Here is a 20,327-nt window from a genome sequence, read left to right on the forward strand (position 1 = left end):
CAGTGTCCAAGCATCTTTTACCTCTTCCCCTTGCCCCCCGTGGTTTTCAAGGAGTACAGTGATTGTTAAATTATTTCTCTTTAACCATTTTCCCATAAGTTGCTTTTACATTGGATATCTTATGTTCTGATTCAGTCTTCACTTTGTTCTATGTTTTCTTGCTTTCTTATGAAGTCATTGATCGCTGTTTAGTTTTCAGAGATTCTGTTTCTTGGATAAAGTTCACAAGTTTCTGTTATAAGTCATTTCTTCCATTACTTTTCTCTAGACCTATTTTATTTTTCATTTTAAGACTTCTCTTTATTTCTTCCAGCTATTCATGTAGTACTTGTAGAAAATCCATTTTTCTCTCTTTCAGTCTATGCTTGTAGCCAGTCATAGTGAGTTACTGCCTCCAGATTTGGGCAAATAATTTAGATTTGTGTAATTTTTGATACTAGCTGGTGTTTTCTTTGATTTACTCATCTGTCCAGCTTTAGTTCCTGAATTTTAGGGCTCTGTGCCAAGGCCAGGCATTGTCCCGTGCTGCACTTTTGAGTGGGATATTGGCTTGGTTTCCTTTGTAGATCACCTGGGTTCACTGGACTCCCATGAGTTTTCCATATTTTTGGAGCCTTCTGTGGCATCTCAGAGTGGTTGATACCTTTGATCCTCTGGACCTGGACTCATTCTCTTGGTGGCTTCCAAACTTTTCACTTTAATGCCTTCTGACCTTCCTGAGGCTTTATCACAGTGGCCCACCTCAGCCTTTCTTTAAGGTTCACCTCAGCAGCTTACCTCCTCCAAAAAGTCTTCCTTCAAAGCATGTGTACTCTTTCACCTAAGGGAGAGAGTCTCTCAACTTGGAAACTTCTTTGTATTCTGTTTGTGTTCATCTTGAAATCAACCCTAGAATGTAACCTCCTTTTGGGGCTGTGTGTGGGTTGGACTGGGTGTGTGTGTGTGTGTTGGTTTGTGTGCTCAGGGCCTAGCACAGTGTCTGGGATTTGTTTTTGTATTAGATTGAATTAAGGTTTGAGTGAGATTGAAACCTGAAATTTTTTTCTCCCAATTTCTACTAATTTAAGTTCTTAAGTTTTCAGAAGCACATATTATGAGGTTGGATTAGTGTCCTTGGGTAGCTAAGCTTGGCTTTCCAAGCCTGATAATAAAATGAGATTTCAAATTTGAGGCCAAATTATTAACTAAAATGGAAGTACTGGACCAGGAAAGCAATTGAGCACAGTTTGTTTTTAGACCCTTAAAAATGCTGCAGTCTTCATACATCACAAGAACACCAGCTCAAGTGCCAAAAATACTAGCATTAATTTTCCTTCTTGGAGGTTTCCAGGTTCATAGGACATAAAAAATGCTGATACAACACAGAATTAGCATTTGAAACATTTCAGATTAGAGAATAGATTGATCTGTGTATGGTTAAAATGGGCTACATCAATCCATACCTAAGAAAATGGAAAGAACAGATTTAGTATTTAATGAGGGGAAAAGTTGGAGAAAATGGAAACAGAAAAATTGGCTTTATCTTTCTGTGTAGCCTTAGTGAGGAGAGAGTGAGGAAGAGGATAAGGTAGTGGAGTTTGATGAGTTGATTCCTAGATGTGTGTGGCCCACGGAGGCTTTTTATGTTTCAAATAATAACTCCTTTAGAGTCTCTCATGACCACAAGGATTAATCTCTCTGAACTCAAAAGTGAATCACTGTAGCATATTAGCTGTCTGGAATGATTCCAGATATGGTTCTTTTTTTTTTTCCTTGGTAATAACTGATGTGAAGATATGTTGTTGCTTGCCTGCCTCTTCCTGCCTTCTAACCTATGGTATTTTAGAATGTCTTTAGGGGAGATAATAACTGACCATCTGGGCACAGATACCAAACGCACTTACCACTGGTGTATTGACCTTGGTGGTTGACCCATAAACTGAACATTTATACACTTTGAATTCTTGTGGTCTTTCGGTCAACAACCATAATGAGTAAGTAATATGTGAAACATAATCTTTTGGGCTGATTTATAGCTGCCTCCACTAAATTTGGCCACTGTTAAGGGTCATGACTCAGATACAAGTTAACTAATTGAGATCTTTTTTTTTCAAACTCTTTCAATATTAAGCTTTAAGTTCACTTCTATCTTTTATCTTTAAAGGATTAAATGCTGTACTAGAAGAAAGCTGGTAATGGTAGCTTGATTTCTTATTATGTTGTAAAATATGGAAGGGACCCAAGTGAGAATTAAGGATATCTTTTAGATTTTGTTAAGGTTTAGCTCGTAGCCCATATTCAGAATGTTTAAAAAACCCCATTTTTTCCTTGTTTCTTTTCTGATCATTGTTTTCTAATTCACATTTGTTATAACTTTCTTGATTTTTTTTTCATCCTTTCCTATGTAGGTTATACGAATAGGAAGCAAGGAGCTGAAAAGCTCTTTGCAGTTAAGAAGCTAAAAATAGGGAAATTCAAGTACAGGGTCTTGATTGCCCTCCAGAAATGTTTCCTTCTCTCCATCTCTGTTCTCATTCTCTTAGTTCCTGCTGCGTCCTGTTTCTCTCACCATACTTAGATGAACCCATGTTTTTATTGATATGGGTGCTTTTCTACTGGTACAATCTACAAGCCTTCACTGACTTTTTATCCTTTGTGATTAATACCATGTTTTTCTTCAAATTCTATATAAGATGGTCCCCCGAGTAACTGGAGACCTTCTGCTTCCCTTAATATTGCATGGGGGACCAGTGGAATACTTGTACTGTCCAACTGTTTTATTTAACTCTTGCTACATGGCCAGCCCGTGTTATTGAAGAGACCTCACACAAAAGTCATCTCTGTCATATCATATTGTTAAGGATACCATCACTAGATGAATAGGTCATTTACACAAATTTTTCTTTTTTTAGATAAAACAGGTGTATTCTCAGTTGACCTATTTGGTAGGAGCAGGAATATAGAAGCACCTTGATCTTGTCCATTCTTTTGGAATCTTCCCCTCTTTTATATAACTTGAAAATGAATCTCGGAGTTCCTTACATATTGTCAACTCTAGCTCATATTTTTCAGTATAAGTACAGTTCATCCTTGTGACTTCATAATTTTTAGTGTCCTTTTTACTTCGGGTACTGAGGTGCTGGAGTTCAGATGTGGTAATTTCACTGTCATTGAGAATAAGTGGATGATTATTGAAATATCAGTGTATAGTTGCCATTTTATGTTTTATTTATTGTCCTTCCAGTTTGATCTACAAGCATACTTGGGAAGGTCAGTTTTAGCTGGATCTAATGCTAAGCTCCTTGCAAAATCATTTTCACCTCAGCTGATTTTTACTCCCTAACGAGGTGATACTGCTTAATGTTTTTTTGTTGACCTCCCATAATACTTTCCAAAAAAGTTAGCTTAGGCTGCCACGTTTCTCCACTTCCCATGGATGTAAAATGTTGATTGGTTTAATCTCTTTTGGCTTCTTGCAGGTCCTGCATTGCTTAAAGTAGTTGCTTTGTTATCAGTTTTTAGATTCAACAATACATTTAACTCAGGCTGAAACTTCTTTAATGCCATAGTGTCTTTTCATCTCTTCCCTTTTTTCTAATTTGGTGCTCAGTGTGACCTTTTGCTTCTAAAAACAGTCTCATCCACTGCATGTAGACAGCTCATTTGGAAGTGATCACTGTTTGAAAACTAGTTGTTTCTTGTCAAGATAATAGTTAAATTATTTTGTGTTGTTGTTGGTGCTTGCAATTTCCATTACCTCCTTATACACCCTTGAATTGTAAAGACTTGAGGTTTCTTAGTAATAGGCAAGCCTCTGGCCGTTTTTTTTTTCTTGTTACCAAGCTAAGTTTTCCTCTTCTTCATCCATCTTCACATTAAAATCATCAAACATTAAGGTATATGTTGACTTAGTTTGGAGGATACTGTCAAGTCTTTCATAGAATTTTTCTGATTCTTTCTTTACCACAGATTTGGTATGGGGGTCTTCAATGTAGTGGTTTTACTTAAGCTCAACTATGAATTAAATGTCCTGTGAAATGTTTTGTTTTATTAAAATTTATAAAATCCTTTATTTGTCTTTCTTCAAGGAGAATCTATAGATCTAATTATATATAAACAAAAAAAATCCCGTAATGTAGCAGCCAACTTTGTGGCAAATAATATACTTTGTGGCAATAATATGTCTTAATATAATTTAGCTAAACTGTTCCTTTAATGGACAATCTCTTGTCAGGCCTGTACTTTTGAAGCCTTTGAGTATTAATAGAAACTTTTGATCAGAACTGGTGCTTTGCTTGTGATAGCATTCAAGCATCTCCTTATTGCAGTGAGGTATTAGAATGGGACTTTGAAGATTTGGTTTTTAAAATATATTTTCATTGATTTAAAAAAATATACTGCCTAGATTTTCCTGCTGTATCCCTTTTTCTTTGTTTTCCCAGCTAACTTTCCTTTGTAACAAAGCCTTTTTTTAAGTAGAAGAGAAAATAAATTCAGTAAAATTGATCAGCACGTAAAAATTGTAAAGATTTTTCTTAGAAATGCTCAATAAAAGGCTAAATAAAGTAGGTGGATTCAGATTAGAGAAATACATTTTAGATTTATGTATGTAGATTATTTTTAGCATTCCATTAATTGGGATCTAGTTTATGCTTTCGTTGTTAACATCTTATTTGAACTAAGTCACTAGAGTCTAATGTTTAGATGAACAGGTGTTTAGATTTCTGAATTATCTTTACTTATTTCATGTCTTTGTATCTAGTAGGAGCCCATTCTTGTCAATAGTTTAAAATACTTTCATAATGAACGCATAGTTTTCCTTTCATCCTATCCAAAATTAGGGAGGCAAATGGATGACAAAAGTAAAAGAAAAATAATAAACATGTACTTAAAAGCCAGATATGAATTACCAAGCAGTGGGCCCTTTCCATAGCACAGGATAAGCTACCTAGCCTTTCTTTTAAGAAGTTGCAGAATCAGAAATTATATAAGATCCTAATTTATCCTGATTATTTTTCCTTGCTTTAAAAAGGGAATTTATTGTATTTGGAATTAACATGGATTATTGTTTCTCTAGAGGTGTAACCTTCAGTATTTTGCTATTACTGATAATGTAAAGGGGCCAGAGTTTGCTAGCTGCACAAGTTTACAGGAATCCTGTGATTAAAATTCCTACAATGTTTTCTAAGCCTGTAATTTGTTAGCTGGCAATGGACAGGAGAGTAGTTTTTGTGCTATCCAGGAAAGGCTTTTCAGAATGTTATGTTTACTTCTACATGAAACTTCTTGGTAGATAGTAAAATGAATTCATAACAACTTGAATTTTTAAGAGTTCTAAGTAACCTGAGGTCATTTATGGACTCCAAATTATGGGGAGAATTACTTTTGCCGACGTTGCTATCTTATATTAACGCTTGCTATGTTATCCCTTGCTTTCCTCCAAAGAAAGGATTTCGGATTAAATATTTCTGTAAAATTCAGCTTGAGCTGACAACTGCAAAGACTAGTCTAATTCCAGCTGAGTATGAAAATAACAGCTTTAGTGGAATTCAGCTTTGAGTTAATATAACTAGATTTGATTTGTTTTATGATATAATTTCTTATTTTTTAGATGATAAAACAGGTTTATAATCCCTTTGTAGATATGCCCTCTATTGATACAGAACAAAAATCATGTACATTTCTTTTCTAGTAGGTTGTGCCAAAGTTACTAGAGGCCTTCTTTAGGTTGTTCAGTTCCATACATAGTTTGATTCATTGATCACTGGGCAAAGACCTCATTTAGAGAGCCAGCAGACAGTTTTTTAAATGGTGTAATTCTCACTACCGTCTGTTCCCTTTCTGCCATTAAATCACCATCATTGTGAAAGCTGAGGAGTTCACACAGTGATTCATTACTATTTTTTTCTTTTCATGAATTGCCATGGCCAAATTATTTATCACCTTTGTTGCCAACCATACTGGTGATGAAACTCTCTTAGCTAAGTTGACTTTCTGGCAGCAGCCTTAGTCTTTGCCATGCCAGAGCCATATTTAAAGCCTTTCCAACATGGTAGAACCTCCTTGAGCTTATTCGCTAGTGTAATAGCCTTAAAGAATGAAGGACCACCTTTGTGCCAGAAAGAGGCATTAATCAGACTAGGTGGTAGATTTATTTAAAAAGTCCAAAATAGAAATAAATTCAGTTTTTCTTCCTTTACAGGCACTTGCAGCAAATGCAGGAACAGGATTTGCTGTAGCTGAGCCTCAGATTGCAATGTTTTGTGGAAAGTTGAACATGCACGTCAATATTCAGACTGGGAAATGGGAGGCAGACCCAACAGGAACCAAGACCTGTTTTGGAACTAGAGAAGAAGTTCTTCAGTATTGTCAAGAGGTGAGATGTTGGGATCTTACGCTCATTTACTTTACTGCAATTTGGGGTTGTATATAAATAGATATGGGTTTTAAGTACATCACTACTGGTCACTCATGTCTGAGTTCAGCCCTTTATTACTGGGCTTGTTTTTGAGACCTCATAGGAGTGTTAGCTGTGTACTTTAAAAATTCTGTTTTGAGAGCGGTACTTTTGCAGTGTATCCCAGAGTGAGGGTAGATAGGAACTCACTTTAGCTACATTGTTTTGACTCCAGTATTATTAAAAAAGGGTTTTATATTCTAAAGATGGCCTGGTTTCCAGAAAGCCCCCATTGTTGTATATCATAACAGGTGGTAGTGGTTAAAGGCTTCCAACTCCTTGTCTCAATGCCTAAAGTTGAAATCAAAAATAGCACTTAACCTAGAAAATCTCATTTGTTGGCCTAGAAAATGATTCTGGGTGTGCGTGTGTGTGCGCGCGCGCGCGCGTGCGCGTGTGTATTTTCATTAAATCTTCCCTTAGAAATGTTAGTGGAGTGATTTTATCTAGTAAAATAGTCATCTAAATTCTACCGTAAATGCAAAAAATTTGAGAGATGCCATTTTGTGTGTGTGTGTGCATGCCTGTGTGTGTAATAGCTTAACAAGACTAACATGGGGAGGTATGAAATAAGGAGCTACACTTGTATGGCTGTAATTTAAAGCCCTTTAATTTAGGATATTACAGTTCTTCATGTAAAAACAATGCAATGGAACAAAAATCTAAGGTTTTTTGTTTTTGTTGTTGTTTGCCTAATGCCAGTTTTCTTTCAAATCTTGCCTGTGTGCCTTCCCTATATTAATGTGAATGTTGTCTAATGTTGCTTTGCCAAAAAATAATCATTAGTTACTAATGTAACCCTTTTCCAAATTAGCATCCTCCTGCTCTTTTTTCAAGACATATTTCAAGCACCATTTTCTGTACAAATCCTTTCTTATTAATCTTGGAAACTGTGATTGCCATCTCTCCAATTGTCTCGTATTTATTATGTTCATACTTGTTCTACATATGCTTAATTTATGTAACTCTTGGTTCTCCAACAGGGTGTAAATTCCCTGAGAATAGGGATTATTTCATTCTTAGTTTCTGTATCTACATTACCTTTGTAGATGTATGTTGCCTCAAAGTAGGGATCTGAGATATAAAACTTTAGGGCATATTGAAAAGAGGTGGAAAGCCTCTACTTCTGTAGCAGCTTGCTTTAGATTAGCATGCTTTGAATGTCCATCTTCAAAGGTGGTTTATTGTTTGATGGTTTTTCTTCTTCCTCCTTCCCCTTGATAGATGTATCCAGAACTTGAGATCACCAATGTGATGGAAGCAAACAAACGGGTTGTTATTGACAACTGGTGCAAGAAAGGCAAGAAGCAGTGCAAGCCTCGGTCTCACATTGTTATTCCCTACAAGTGCATAGGTGAGCATTTTTTTCTGCTTCTGTTCTTTAAGCTTTCCTTCTTGTGGAGGGGAAAGAGGAGTGCAACCTTTGTTTCATGGCAGATCTTGATATTTGGCTTCCCTTTCCAGAGTATTTAATTCTGACTCTCCCTTTGCAGTTAAAACAAACATATTGCTCCTTTTTCATGGTACTAAGTAGCCATGTTGCCCTTAAAACAATCTGGTTATGTCCCCAGATTTGTTTTGAGGCTAATATAATATCTTAAAGGAACACATTTAGATTTTCTTCTTTGGTCAGATCAACATTCTAGCATGTGCTTTACATATATACCTGCCCTAGAGGGTGAAGGGGTGCCATAACTATGTGTTGCCCCATGTGAAATATGGTAGCTTTAAGGCATTTGTGACTTTTTGAACCTGATAAGCTACTTTTTTTTTTAGCAAAGCTGTAACATTTTGTTTATAGGGAAATAGGATTGTTGCTCTCAGTGCTCAGTTGATAGTATACCATCTAATCACTCATCTTTTGAAATAACTTAATTGTATTTACCATGTTTATAGTTTCATTTGGGAATTAACTTAATCTTGAAAACTTGAGTAGTGAAAATCATTTTTTCCATAATAGGGAAATGAAAGATACAACAAATATGAGTAGCAATTTATTTTTTTTAATATTTACTGAATAGGGAAGGGAGGAGAGAGGTTTGAAGAAGCTATAGACCTGAATTTCCATTAGTCCATAGCACGTTTTTCTGCCTACAAGCAAAACAGCATCACCTTCAGAGTCTGAGGAGGGCCCACAACAAGCCAATTTTGTGTAAACATATACGGGCCCTAGCTAACACTCCAGTAACATTTGCTAATTTTGCACAAATTTCTAACTTGCTTTAACAAGTCTTTGGGGGGAAGCGGGAGAAGGAGGGGGAGTTGTCTCTGATGATTCTGCAGAAAGATAATTTTTGACACTGCTACAAATTATGTTTGTCTTGACGTTTGTACCTGCCTTTAACAACATAAGATGACTCTTTGTTCGTGATGATTACTTTGAAATACTGCTAACTATATACCACCAATTAAAAAGAGAAAAGATTTGCATGCAGACTTGGATATACCAAAACATTTTGCCTTCTCAATCTACTTGCCCAAATGCTGTAACTTGAGTTTTGAGTTTTTCAATTTGTTAAAAGTCCTACTCGTTATCCAATAATTCATCCGTTGGAGATGACACTGAGTTCTTAATGGTTATGCCAGCGGACTGCAAGCTCTGGCAGATCCTATTAAGATGGTAAGGCTTGGAGTAAGGACCCAGACAGTATCAACTAAATAACAGCTTTAGCTAAGGCAGAGAGGCTCATTGCCATGTTGCCTAATGAAATATTAAACAATAGCTTCTATTCAAGACCACCTACTAAGTCAGAGATAGTTTACGGTCTGTCTCAGAAATGACAGATTTTTCAAGCAACAGTTATAGAGCCAAAATAGTGATACTGTCCAAGAAAATGCCTAAAAGCCATCCTCGTGTTTAGAGTTAGATGCCCCAAATCTTTTTGCTTATGATCACTAAACAAAGTACTATTCACATTCATTTCTTTAGGTCTGAATATTGTCAGTGGTTAGAACTTTTTCAAAAGTAATGGGATAATTGGTGCAGTCACTGCAGACTTCAAGAACTTGGGTTGGGGAAAAGGGTGAGGTGAGTGGTGTTACTGAGTGGTTGGTTGTTTCAGGCTCCTAATCAACAGATCTTCAGCAGCTCTAGGAGAGATGCTAAGAAAGAAAAGAGGGAGTACCAAGTACTTTTATAGCCGACCCATCCCCTTCTAATCCAAGGCGTTGAGGATGGGGTGTCAGCAAACCAGGAATTGCTGGCAAGAATACCATTTTCCTCTCTCTACCCATTATATCTACTCTGCTTATTCCTTTCAGATTTCTCATTCACCCCTTCAGGCCTCTCTTTGCTCATCTGAAAATGAGGAGGAGTTAGGAGAAGCAATGATTTCTAAGACCGCTTCTGTCTCTAAATACTGTAATTTAGTCACTGTTTCCTTCCTTCAGTTTCCTCTTCAGAGCAACACTTGCTTCTTGAATCCTGCGTTAGAAATGTCAATAGAGTGATTTTGGCTAGTGGAACAGTGATTACTGTGAGATTTCAAATAACCAGTAATTATAAAGGGTTTCTTGGTGAAGTTTTTGACATTGATCCATGGAATCCCAAGGTCCTACAAGATATCATTTTTCTGTTCCTTCGAATGAAGGAGAATTGCTCCTGACGCTGTTGGGAAAGGCCTCCCCAGGTAGGCTCAGTACAGTAGCCAGTACAACCTAGGCAGAGATGACAATTCAGGATCTTTGTGTTCTTTACATTAGTGATTTCCAACCATCAGCCTTACTTGTATTCCTTAGAAAGATAAGAAAGTATTATTCAATAGAAATTGAGCAGGGAATAGGACCTACTGCCCTTTCTAATGAGATAATGTATATCTCTGCTATGAGCCGTCAAAGCCTATTAGGATTAGTTTTCCTAATCCTTTGTAGCTTCAGGCTGTTTCTCATTTGAATCTTTTTATGATATTTCACACTGTACTTTCTATTATTTATTTCTGAACTTGTCTATCTCATTTGTGAATCTTAAGCTCATTGAAGACAATGACAAAATTTTTATACATTTTTATATCCTCTCATTACCTAGTATAATGCTTTATGTGTAATTGGTCTTAGTAAAAGTTTTTTTTGGATCGAAATGAATTTACCCTTGGTGTTCAAACTGCTCTTTGGACTAGCCTGTCAGTGGGCTAGCAGTGACCGTGATTGTTTCTGAAGATATTGATAATGGAAAGAAAGAGGTGGAAGAATAGAAGGAAAAGGTCAAGGAAGATGAGGATGGATAAAATGCCTCTAGCAGTCAATTTGGGGGCCACAAATTGTTTACTCCAGCTTTAAAGTATTGATTTTGCTAGGTTTAGACTTCATGAAATATTGCCTTGATTTCCAAGCTTGATAATTTGATATGGCTGAAGTATCTAAGTGTTATGTTATAGACCTTTTTTCCTCTTCTCTAATCATGAAGTTTTTTTTTCCATGATCCCTGAAAGAATACTAAAATACTCTTCAGTAAAACTGTTTGGAATCACTTTTAGAGTTACTGTATTTCAAGTAGAAGTTTTAATTGAGCACTTAATAACCTTTATCATTTCCTAAATTACCAGTAGTCATCTCTTGCTGAATTATATTAGTAAAAAATAATAGAATGGTGCAAGTGGAGATAGTTGGTCAGAAACATGAAAAGGTAAAAGTTTCTTTACTGAAAAGGTAATGCTTTCTAAAGCATTGCTTTATTGGCTAGGAAAGTGGGGTTGAAAGTATGTGTAATGTAAACCTTTGTGATCTTCTAATAAATGCTTCTGAATTGATTCGTAGGTTTATTGAAAAAGCCCAGCTGCATCTGTCTTTTGGGATGATTAATTTTAAAGCCCATCAAAACTGATCCTCGAAGCAATGAAGTACCAATTTTCAACAACTATGATTTGGTGTCTTTAGGACAGCTGATCCATAAATTAAAGATTTCATTCTTACTGGAGCTTATTGAGACATTTAAAAATGTTCTGTGGTACTTAACTTTACCATACCGTAGAAAACTTGAACCTTGAGGCCCAGTTCATTTTATAGAAAGTAAATATTTATTGGTGAGAATTAATCTCAAATGCAGACTGTTTCAAAACTTCCCTGTGGGGACCCCTCTTCTCTCCCCCCAGCATATTCCCAGGAAAGATAGAAACTCCTCCATTCCTGTGGGGAGCTGGACTGATCTTTAGGACACTGGATACTTTGAAACTGTGACAGCCAGGAATAAGATGGAATACGACTTCTTATTTCCATCTTCTTGAGATTTAGCATCAGAGGAGAAATGTGAAATATTGGGAGTAGGAGACAGTATTTTGTCATTGAGTTTTAGCACCCTGAAAAAGAGAAAAACTCCAGATCCCAGTTAGCCACTACTGTGCATCATAAAGGTTGACAGTACAAAGGAGAGAGAAGTGAAAACTGGATATAAGCTGTAATTATATGCTTCTAGCATAATTTTAAATCCTAATGACATTCATGCCACATTTTCACTTGGTTCGCTTTGTTAGGCTGATGAGATACAAAGAAATGGTGTTAGCTTTATATTGTCCTGTGAATTAATGAGCCTTTTGCAGCTTTTATCCTATGACTTTTCACTTTTTAGACCATAACTATCATCTCTTTGCCAATTAGAAACAGGATTATATTGCCAACTTTTATATAAACTTTGTGGCTTACTAAGTTCTAAATTCACCCTATCACATAAAACCTTACACAAAACTTATGTTTGGTAAGTCTTACCTCTTTTTTCATAGAACAATCAGAGTAAGCATTCAATAAAAGCAACCAGAAATTTGATAACCAAGTCCTGTACAGAATTAAGATTAATTGTGGAAATGGATTTTTTTAGTAAAATTTCAAAGTTTTTAAAATTACATCATTTAAATATCTCTTTGCTTGCAAAAACAGCTGTAATTGATTCAGTAAATTATTTTCAATTGATTGGTATTTAAGTTTACAGTTGGTGTAGAGTGAGTATTTAATTTTTACAGTATTATTTGTGAGAGACTGTACAACATGATGAATTGAGAGCTGGCCTCGGAGTCAGGAAGACCCAGGTTCAAATCCTGCCTGTCACACAGACTAGTCATGTGAGATCCCTGTGAAGGCTACTTAGTTTTTCAGTGGTTGCTAAATTTTTTTGATCATATATCTCCTATCAGTTTTTAAAAATTACATATTCCAGTGTGCATCCATTATAAATATATGCATTTATTTGTTAATTATACACATGTATAGCTGTACTAATAATTGTGTATACTGGTAAAACCTATGCAAAAAACCAGAAAATTAAAAAAAAAGATAAGGATTAAAAAAAAATTGATCCTAGAATAAACAGGATTAGGGAAAACTAACTGGAGTTTCTCAAGTAAGGAAGTGACATGACATCTTTAGACCCACATTTTAGGAAAATCACTTTGGCAGCTCTTTGGAGGATCAGTAGGAGTGGGGGTGGGGTAGTGACTTGTGGCAAGGAGACCAGTTTCGGGCAATAATTTAGGAATGAGACCCTGAACTATGAGGGTGTTCTCTGTATGGTTAGAAGGAGACAGAGACAGTGAAGTTGTGGAAATTGCAGGGTTTGAAAATTGATGACTCAAACTCAAAGTTGAAAACTTGGGTTATAGAATGGATGATGGCACCCTTAACAGAAATAGATGGGGTTGTATAAAGAACATCAAGTTTAAAATGTACAATAGGGTGTTTAGGGTATGGAATTAGACATCAGGCAAGCTATTAAAGTGATTCAGACTGATATCTATCTGTCTGTCTATCTATCTATCTATCTATCTATCTATCTATCTATCTACCTACCTACCTATCTATCTATATCTGAGAGTCCTTTGCGTAGAGAAGAAAAATTAAGTCCATGGGAGCTGATGAAGTTGCCAAGTGAGAGTGCACAGAGAGAAGAGGACCAAGAATAGAGAGCTTTGGGGCTCTTTCTTAGATAGGGGCCATGATGTATAGATAATTATCAGCTAGGGAGATGGGTCAAAGTTGTCAGACAGGGCTGGAGAACCAAGAGAGAACATCAGGGGAAAAAAAAGGAAAAAGCATCCAAGAGGAAGACAGGATCAACAGCGTAAAATGTAGCAGAAAGATTTTTTTTTTAATATAGATTTGGTGAACAAAAGGATCATTGGTAACTTTGAAGGAGGCAGCTTCAGTTTACTGTGGTATTAGAGATTAGGAGGGGAGGAAATTAAGGAGAAAGGAGAATGGAAGGATTGTAGTGTATTCCAAGGAAATAAAAAAGTTTGTGGAGAAAGATAATATAATGGAAACCCATCTGTACCTTTTCATCTTGTACTCTTCACTGAGAAAGGAAAATCATGAAAAAATATGTAAATTAGAGGAATAATTTACCTTTCAGATCTGTGAATAGGGGAAGTATCCATAAAATGTGTAGTTTTGGTTATATAAAATTATGAAATTTTTGTATAAACAGAACCAGTACATTGAAGATTAGTAGCAATGCATGTAAAAACAAAAAAGATTCTATTTTGCAGAGAACAAGTTCATTTGCATTAGTAAAGGAATTTCTTCCTCCCAGTAGTTCTCTGTGTCCTTAGATTCACATATACTGTCTCAAATCGCAATCCATCTTCAGAACCAAAACTATAAAAGTAAATTTGGTAAGTACAAACTTTCAAAATGATTGACAGACTGGGCCATAATTTTAGATGTAACTGGACCAGTTGGACTCTTGAGTTACTTTTGTCCTATTTTTTTTGTTAGCCACCTTCCCATCCTGCCACCCTTTCTTGTTATTTTTACAGGAGCTATTTGTTAGCATATGACTGAAGAACTTCATTAATGTAGCAAGATTATTTTTGTTTCTTATTATTTTGAACTTCATGAACATGAATATTTCTCTACCTACAAAGAACAGAAAGAATATGTTGATCAGATTGTCTCATCTCTTTACTTACAGCTTAGGTTTTTTAGAGAAATGCTAAATTCAGCATACTAGTTCTAGCTGTTTGTTTCCCTTTGAAATCCTTCTCTTCTGTGTATTTAAAAAATATTCTTCTTTAATTATGCAGTAGTCTTCTTTTGGCATCACTATTACTCTCCTTTGCCTCAAGTTCTTAATTGTTTTCAATTTGTTTTTATTTACAGTGTTGGTGCTAATTGTATATGTTGTTCTGATTTGTGCTACCCTGTATCACTTATCCTAGTTTTCCCAGGTTTCTCTAATCCATTCTTTGTAATTTTTACGATACAACAAAATACTATTACATTCATGTAACAAGATTTGTTCAGTTATTTCCCAGTTGATAGGTACAGGTTTAGTTTCCAGTTGTCAACTAGGAAAAAAAGTGCTGTTATGAATATTTTTGTACATACCAATCCTTTTCCTTTTTCCTCTGTGTTTCTTGGAGTATACACCTAGTGGTGGTATTGCCAGGTCAAAGGATATTCACAATTCAGTGAATTTTTTGAGTGTAGTTCTAGGCTCTTTTTTTGGAATGACTTTATCAGTTCACAGCTCTATGAAGAGTACCAGAGGTGTGCCTCTCCTCCTATGTCCTCTTCATCATTTGTTGTTTTCCATTTTTTGCTCATCTTTGGCAGTCCAAGGGATAGAACCTCATGATATAACCTCATAGCAGTTGTAATTTGCATCTTTCTTATGTAATAATTTGGGGTATTTTTCATATGGTTGTTGACGGCTTGCCTTTTGAAAAATACCTGTTTATATCCTTTGAACCATTTATTGTGGAATAGATCAGTTCCCTATATGTATCTTTAATACCAATCTTTTATCAGAGTAAATTGCTGCAAAGTTTTTGTCCCACCCATTTCACCATCTTCTTTTTGGTTTTAGCTGTGGTAATCTTGTTTGTGCAGAGGCTATTAGATTTTCCTGTAATTGTAGTTGTCCATTTTGTCTACTTTGATCTTCTCTCCCTTGCTCAACCAAGAAATTTCTCTATTTGTAGTAACAAAAAGTATCTCCTTTCTCGCTCCTCTAATTAGTTTATGATGTGGCCTTTTATTTTTGGTTCCTATATCTATTTGGAGCTTATCATGGTATTAAGTGTGAGAGGTTGGTTTAGATCTAAATTTTGATAGACTAGCAAAGTCACTTGAAACCAGTTTATTTTGGGGGTGGCTGTGGGTATAAAGTAATTTTTAAGTGAATTAGTAATGGAGGTGTCATTATTCCTATAATAACCTTGAGTATTTGTGCTTGCTGGGTATATTATTTTCGCCAACAAATCTGAAGAGCAAATTTGCACCTGATAATCCTTTTTCTTTTTTCAGTGGGTGAGTTTGTTAGTGATGTTCTGCTGGTTCCTGAGAGGTGTCAGTTTTTCCATAAAGAGAAAACAGATGTATGCGAGTATCATCAGCACTGGCATGCTGTAACAAAAGAGGTAAAAGAAGACATAAAGCTAGGTGAAAATGGGAAATAGGAGTACTTAAGATCTTAACTTGTATTTTTAGTTGGTTATTATTATATTTTCTCATGATGTGAATGTTCTAATAAGAAAACTAGAGTGAAAATTAGTGATCTTTGTGCATGTAGTTGGTCTGTGGTGGCATGCTGGGCATATATACATACATACGTACATACATACATATATACGTATATATATATATATATATATATATACACACACATACATGCATATATACATACAGATAGATAGATAGATAGATAGATAGATAGATACCAGACTTATGATTGATAAGTTGTTGAAGTCATCTCTGAATGATAGCCACTAACAGCAAGTATGTTAGAGTGTTTGTACAGGTAGCAATGGAAATCTTGTTTTCTTGCTAAAGTGAGAAAAACCTGGTTCTAGACAATTATCCTATACTAAATTATAACAATATTAACCTGTTCAGAGTAACATAAATTATCGTGCATTTCAGGAAATTCCTATACACAGGTACCGTGGAAAGAGTCTTGGACTTAGAGGATTCCCGTTGAAATTATGGCTTTGCCTCTAAATTGTTTTGTGACCTTAGGCAAGTCCCTTTTGCCTTTCCAGGCCTCGGTTTTCTTGTTTGCTTAAAAAAACAGAATCAGATAGCAGGTTGGAGGTAGATGGTCAATCTCCGGGGTTCCTCTAGCTCTCTACAATTTTAGATATTGATATAGTTTGATTATTTCATAAAGCATTTTTCTGTAGTGAAATATGCTTAAGAAAAGGGAGATGTTTCTAGCAGATTCACTGTAAAGTCTATGTAAAGTCTGTCAAGTCTTCAACTATGTTGGTCTCTGTGTCTCTTTTAGGCATGTATGTCTCAGGGCATGACCTTGTACAGTTATGGTATGCTGCTACCCTGTGGGCTGGACCAATTTCATGGCACAGAGTATGTGTGCTGCCCCCAAACAAAAGTAATTGAATCCATTTCCTCAAAAGAAGATGATGAGGATGAGGATGAAGAAGAAGATGAAGAAGAAGATGAAGATTATGATATTTATAAAAGGTAATGTCTCTCTGAGTTTAGAAAAATGTTTTTCTTTTGTTAGTTGCTCCATGTCACTTTTAGAAGGGGAGAACTTCTAGAAGGAGAATGGAGAAGGCAGCATTGGTCTCATCCTGAAATAGCTAATTATAATAATCTCAGAGCAAGTCATGGAGAACCTTAGTGACTATCAATATTTATATTGTTCCAAGCCACATCACCATGTTTTGACAGTTGAAACCTTTAAATGAAAGCTTAAGAGTCCTAGGAGTCACTGGGTAGGTGCTTTGGATTAAAATTGACCCTCATTTCTAATTTCGGTCTTCCAGTGAATTTCCTACTGAGGCAGATACAGAAGACTTCACAGAAGCAGCTGTGGAAGATGATGAGGAAGAAGGGGATGAAGAAGAGGAAGAAGAGGAAGAAGAAGAAGAAGAGGAAGAAGTGGTAGAAGATCGTGATTATTACTATGATAACAACTACAAAGTAGATGGCTACATTGAAGAAACTCCAACTGAACCTAGCAGTGATGGGACTCTCTCTGAGAAGGAAATAACTCATGATGTTAAAGGTAATTCCTGGCTTGTCTATGGATAGGGCCATGGCTTTAAAATTCATATATAATTGTATCCTATCACTGTTACTACTTCAGCCACTTTAATCACTATGTAAATCAGAAATTAAAGAATAGTGCTTGTATGCAGCAAAGGTGAAATGGACTATCAGGAGCATTGGTTAGTCCTGTTTTGAAAGTTGGTAGGCAATTTTCTTGGCAAAGTGCCCCTAGCAGCTGACACATCTAGTGAGAGAGGTGCTACATTAAATCACAAGCAGTTTTCTTACTTATGATTATAATTATAGAACAGGCTTGTTTAAGGCCTTACCACCAGTTGGAATAATTAGTTTTTTTGAGATTTCTTGCTACCTTTTTAGTAGAAAATGAGAGGCATTAGTCTGCTTTAATGAATATATTAAGCATATGTTAAACATGCTAATGCCATCTCCCACATTTGACCTCAGTGCAAAGTCCCTTTCTCCATTCTCCATAGTGTATGTACATACACACACAAAAATATTCAAATAAATTCATATTATGTTCATATGTTCATATTACATATACGTATATTCAGAGAGATGTTTATATCTATAAGTATGTAGTAAAGTCTCTTTCCTCCAACATGCAAATTGCTGTCAATGTCCATTGCAACATTTTCATAGTTGGGAATATTGATTGCAAAATTAGTTTACCTACATGTTACTGAATCATGGCAAAAACTTTAAATCTTTCGGGTAAAAATGATCTGACAGGTTTAAGAGCGGCATACTGAATTTTCCTGAAATTGAAGAAGATTGTATGTTAGGGTCCATTGGAGAGCTGAAAAATAAAGACAGTCATATTTGGAGAATAATTAGGATATGGTCGAGTGTCTATTCTTGGGAAATAGAGATAAGGAAGACTCCAGGCCTTTAGCTGCACATAGCAGATACCGCCATGTATTCATGATGTTGTCGTAGGCATCATACAGTGCAAATGTCTTTTTACTTGCAATTTCTTGATAGTTGCTTACCTTATATAATTAGGAACCCTTTGAGGTGGTGAACAGTTAGGTATCTGATAATGTACCTGCCACTGGTTCTCCAGTTTTGATACTTCCTGGATGTTGCATATCATACAACAACCTAAGGGCTGCTCGTGTGTAGCATGTTAAAAGCATTTGAAGCTGCTCCCTCTTCCCTGCTGACATTCTAACCCATCTTCACACAGCTGTCTGCTCCCAGGAAGCGATGACAGGGCCCTGCCGGGCCGTGATGCCCCGTTGGTACTTCGACCTCTCCAAGGGAAAATGCGTGCGCTTTATATATGGCGGCTGCGGAGGCAACAGGAACAATTTTGAGTCTGAGGACTATTGTATGGCTGTGTGTAAAACGATGAGTAAGTCCTGCCTCAAGCTGGCTCTGTGCAGCAAGCCACTGTCCTGTCCAGCGTTCTGTCTCTTCTTCTCTGGCCAGTCCCTGTGACCACATCTGTGTAGTGTTTCCTGCTGACTCTGATGTTTGCAGTTGTTTTTCTGTTTTTGTTTTTGTTTCATCTCTGTGCTTCCTAGATTTTAGGCTTCACTTTCCTTTTGACAGTTGCAAGAACCAGTTTCTCCATGTGCCCATTCTTATTTTGTCTTCTGGTTATGGTGGTGATGATATATGGTATATTCCCTGGTTTGGCCCTAGCGTTCTGGAGATTTGTTTTTAGCATTTTGGTTTGCAGACAGAGGACTTGGTTGTATTGGTTTCCTTGTTAGTTGGAATGTGCCTGGAAGCTAAGATACTATCTTGGAAAACCATGAAATCAGGACATGCCATTGTTTGAAGTATCACTGCTCATGCTTCTGTTTTAGATGTCGATATAACTAGGCTCCTGTGGTTCTTGGCATATACAATAGAAAGAATCCCCTGTATAGCTAAGAAGTTGGTGTAATGACAACTTCAGGGTATCCAGGATGATGAGCTGAGCCTTTTCTAGATAGGGGTAAGAAGGTTGCCTTCCCTTCCCATGGGTGACTAAGTGACATGTTGTTTTGTTAGATTTTCCCCTCTTTGTAGTTCTAATTAATACTCTTAGGACATATTCAAGGCCATTCTGACATGAACTCTGGAATTCATTAGAATGACCAGCTACTACTTGATCTTATCATTTGCTCTCAAGAATTTAATTCTAGCTTCTGATAACTTTTAATCAAATGTAACATTCTTCTACCTCACCCTCCTAGTAATTTTAAAAAGTCTCCGTAATCTAACACTTTTACTTAAACTGCCATTAAGCATCTCTTATAAGCCTTTTGTATTTGGGGGGACTTAGAAGTTCAGCTTGTACTTAAACCGATTTTTTTTCTTTGAGCTTCTTACATGTCATTTTTTTTAATGGGCTGATAGTTGGCAAGTATGGAATAGAGCTGATAACCTTGGGGAATTTGACATTAAGAAGTTATTTCTAGCTGGGATTTGGATTTGAAATTGAGACTGTACTGTAATGTAAAGTGTATGTAAAGCAGTCCAGCAGTAGGTTCAAGCTTAGGCATAGAGATGCCAGGTTTAGCATAAGCAGTATGACCCATTTACATCACTAGTGCTTTTTTTTCTCTTTTACGAATGATCGGTAATTTTTGTAAAAAAAAAATTGATTCCACATTCTAGAAACCTGTCTATAGTTTTTGCTCAGACTGCCAGGCAATTTAAAATCTGGGAGTAGTTAACAAAAATCCACTCAAGTATATCTTGCCTAAAATGGAGGTAGTGATACCTGTCCAGGGCACCCATGTGGGGTGATAAGATAAAGTTGGGTTTGTTTATTCAAGACTATGACAGTTATTCAGTTCATAAAATTATTATTGGTAGAAGTGAATTATGCCAATTGTGTTTGTCTCTGGGTGTGATTGTGTGTGTGTGTGTGTGTGTGTGTGTGTGTGTGTGTGTGTGTGTTATTTCTAGATGAAAAAGAGGAAGTTTTTAG

At 36.2% G+C, this 20,327-nt stretch overlaps 1 protein-coding gene across 2 annotated transcripts in view; it reads left to right on the top strand.

Moving 5' to 3' along the window:
- The window catches only part of APLP2 (amyloid beta precursor like protein 2), a 96,485-nt gene that overhangs the window by 58,611 nt on the left and 17,547 nt on the right, over nucleotides 1–20,327 (top strand). For both annotated transcript variants that reach the window (XM_036743142.1, XM_036743143.1), the window contains exons 2-7: nucleotides 6,182–6,355; nucleotides 7,661–7,790; nucleotides 15,668–15,780; nucleotides 16,647–16,843; nucleotides 17,152–17,393; nucleotides 18,588–18,755. In XM_036743142.1, coding sequence (XP_036599037.1) covers nucleotides 6,182–6,355; nucleotides 7,661–7,790; nucleotides 15,668–15,780; nucleotides 16,647–16,843; nucleotides 17,152–17,393; nucleotides 18,588–18,755 — 1,024 coding nt within the window. The remainder of the gene's footprint in view (nucleotides 1–6,181; nucleotides 6,356–7,660; nucleotides 7,791–15,667; nucleotides 15,781–16,646; nucleotides 16,844–17,151; nucleotides 17,394–18,587; nucleotides 18,756–20,327) is intronic.

The sequence above is a fragment of the Trichosurus vulpecula genome, chromosome 2 (genome assembly GCF_011100635.1).
Source record: "Trichosurus vulpecula isolate mTriVul1 chromosome 2, mTriVul1.pri, whole genome shotgun sequence".
Lineage (NCBI taxonomy): Eukaryota > Metazoa > Chordata > Mammalia > Diprotodontia > Phalangeridae > Trichosurus > Trichosurus vulpecula.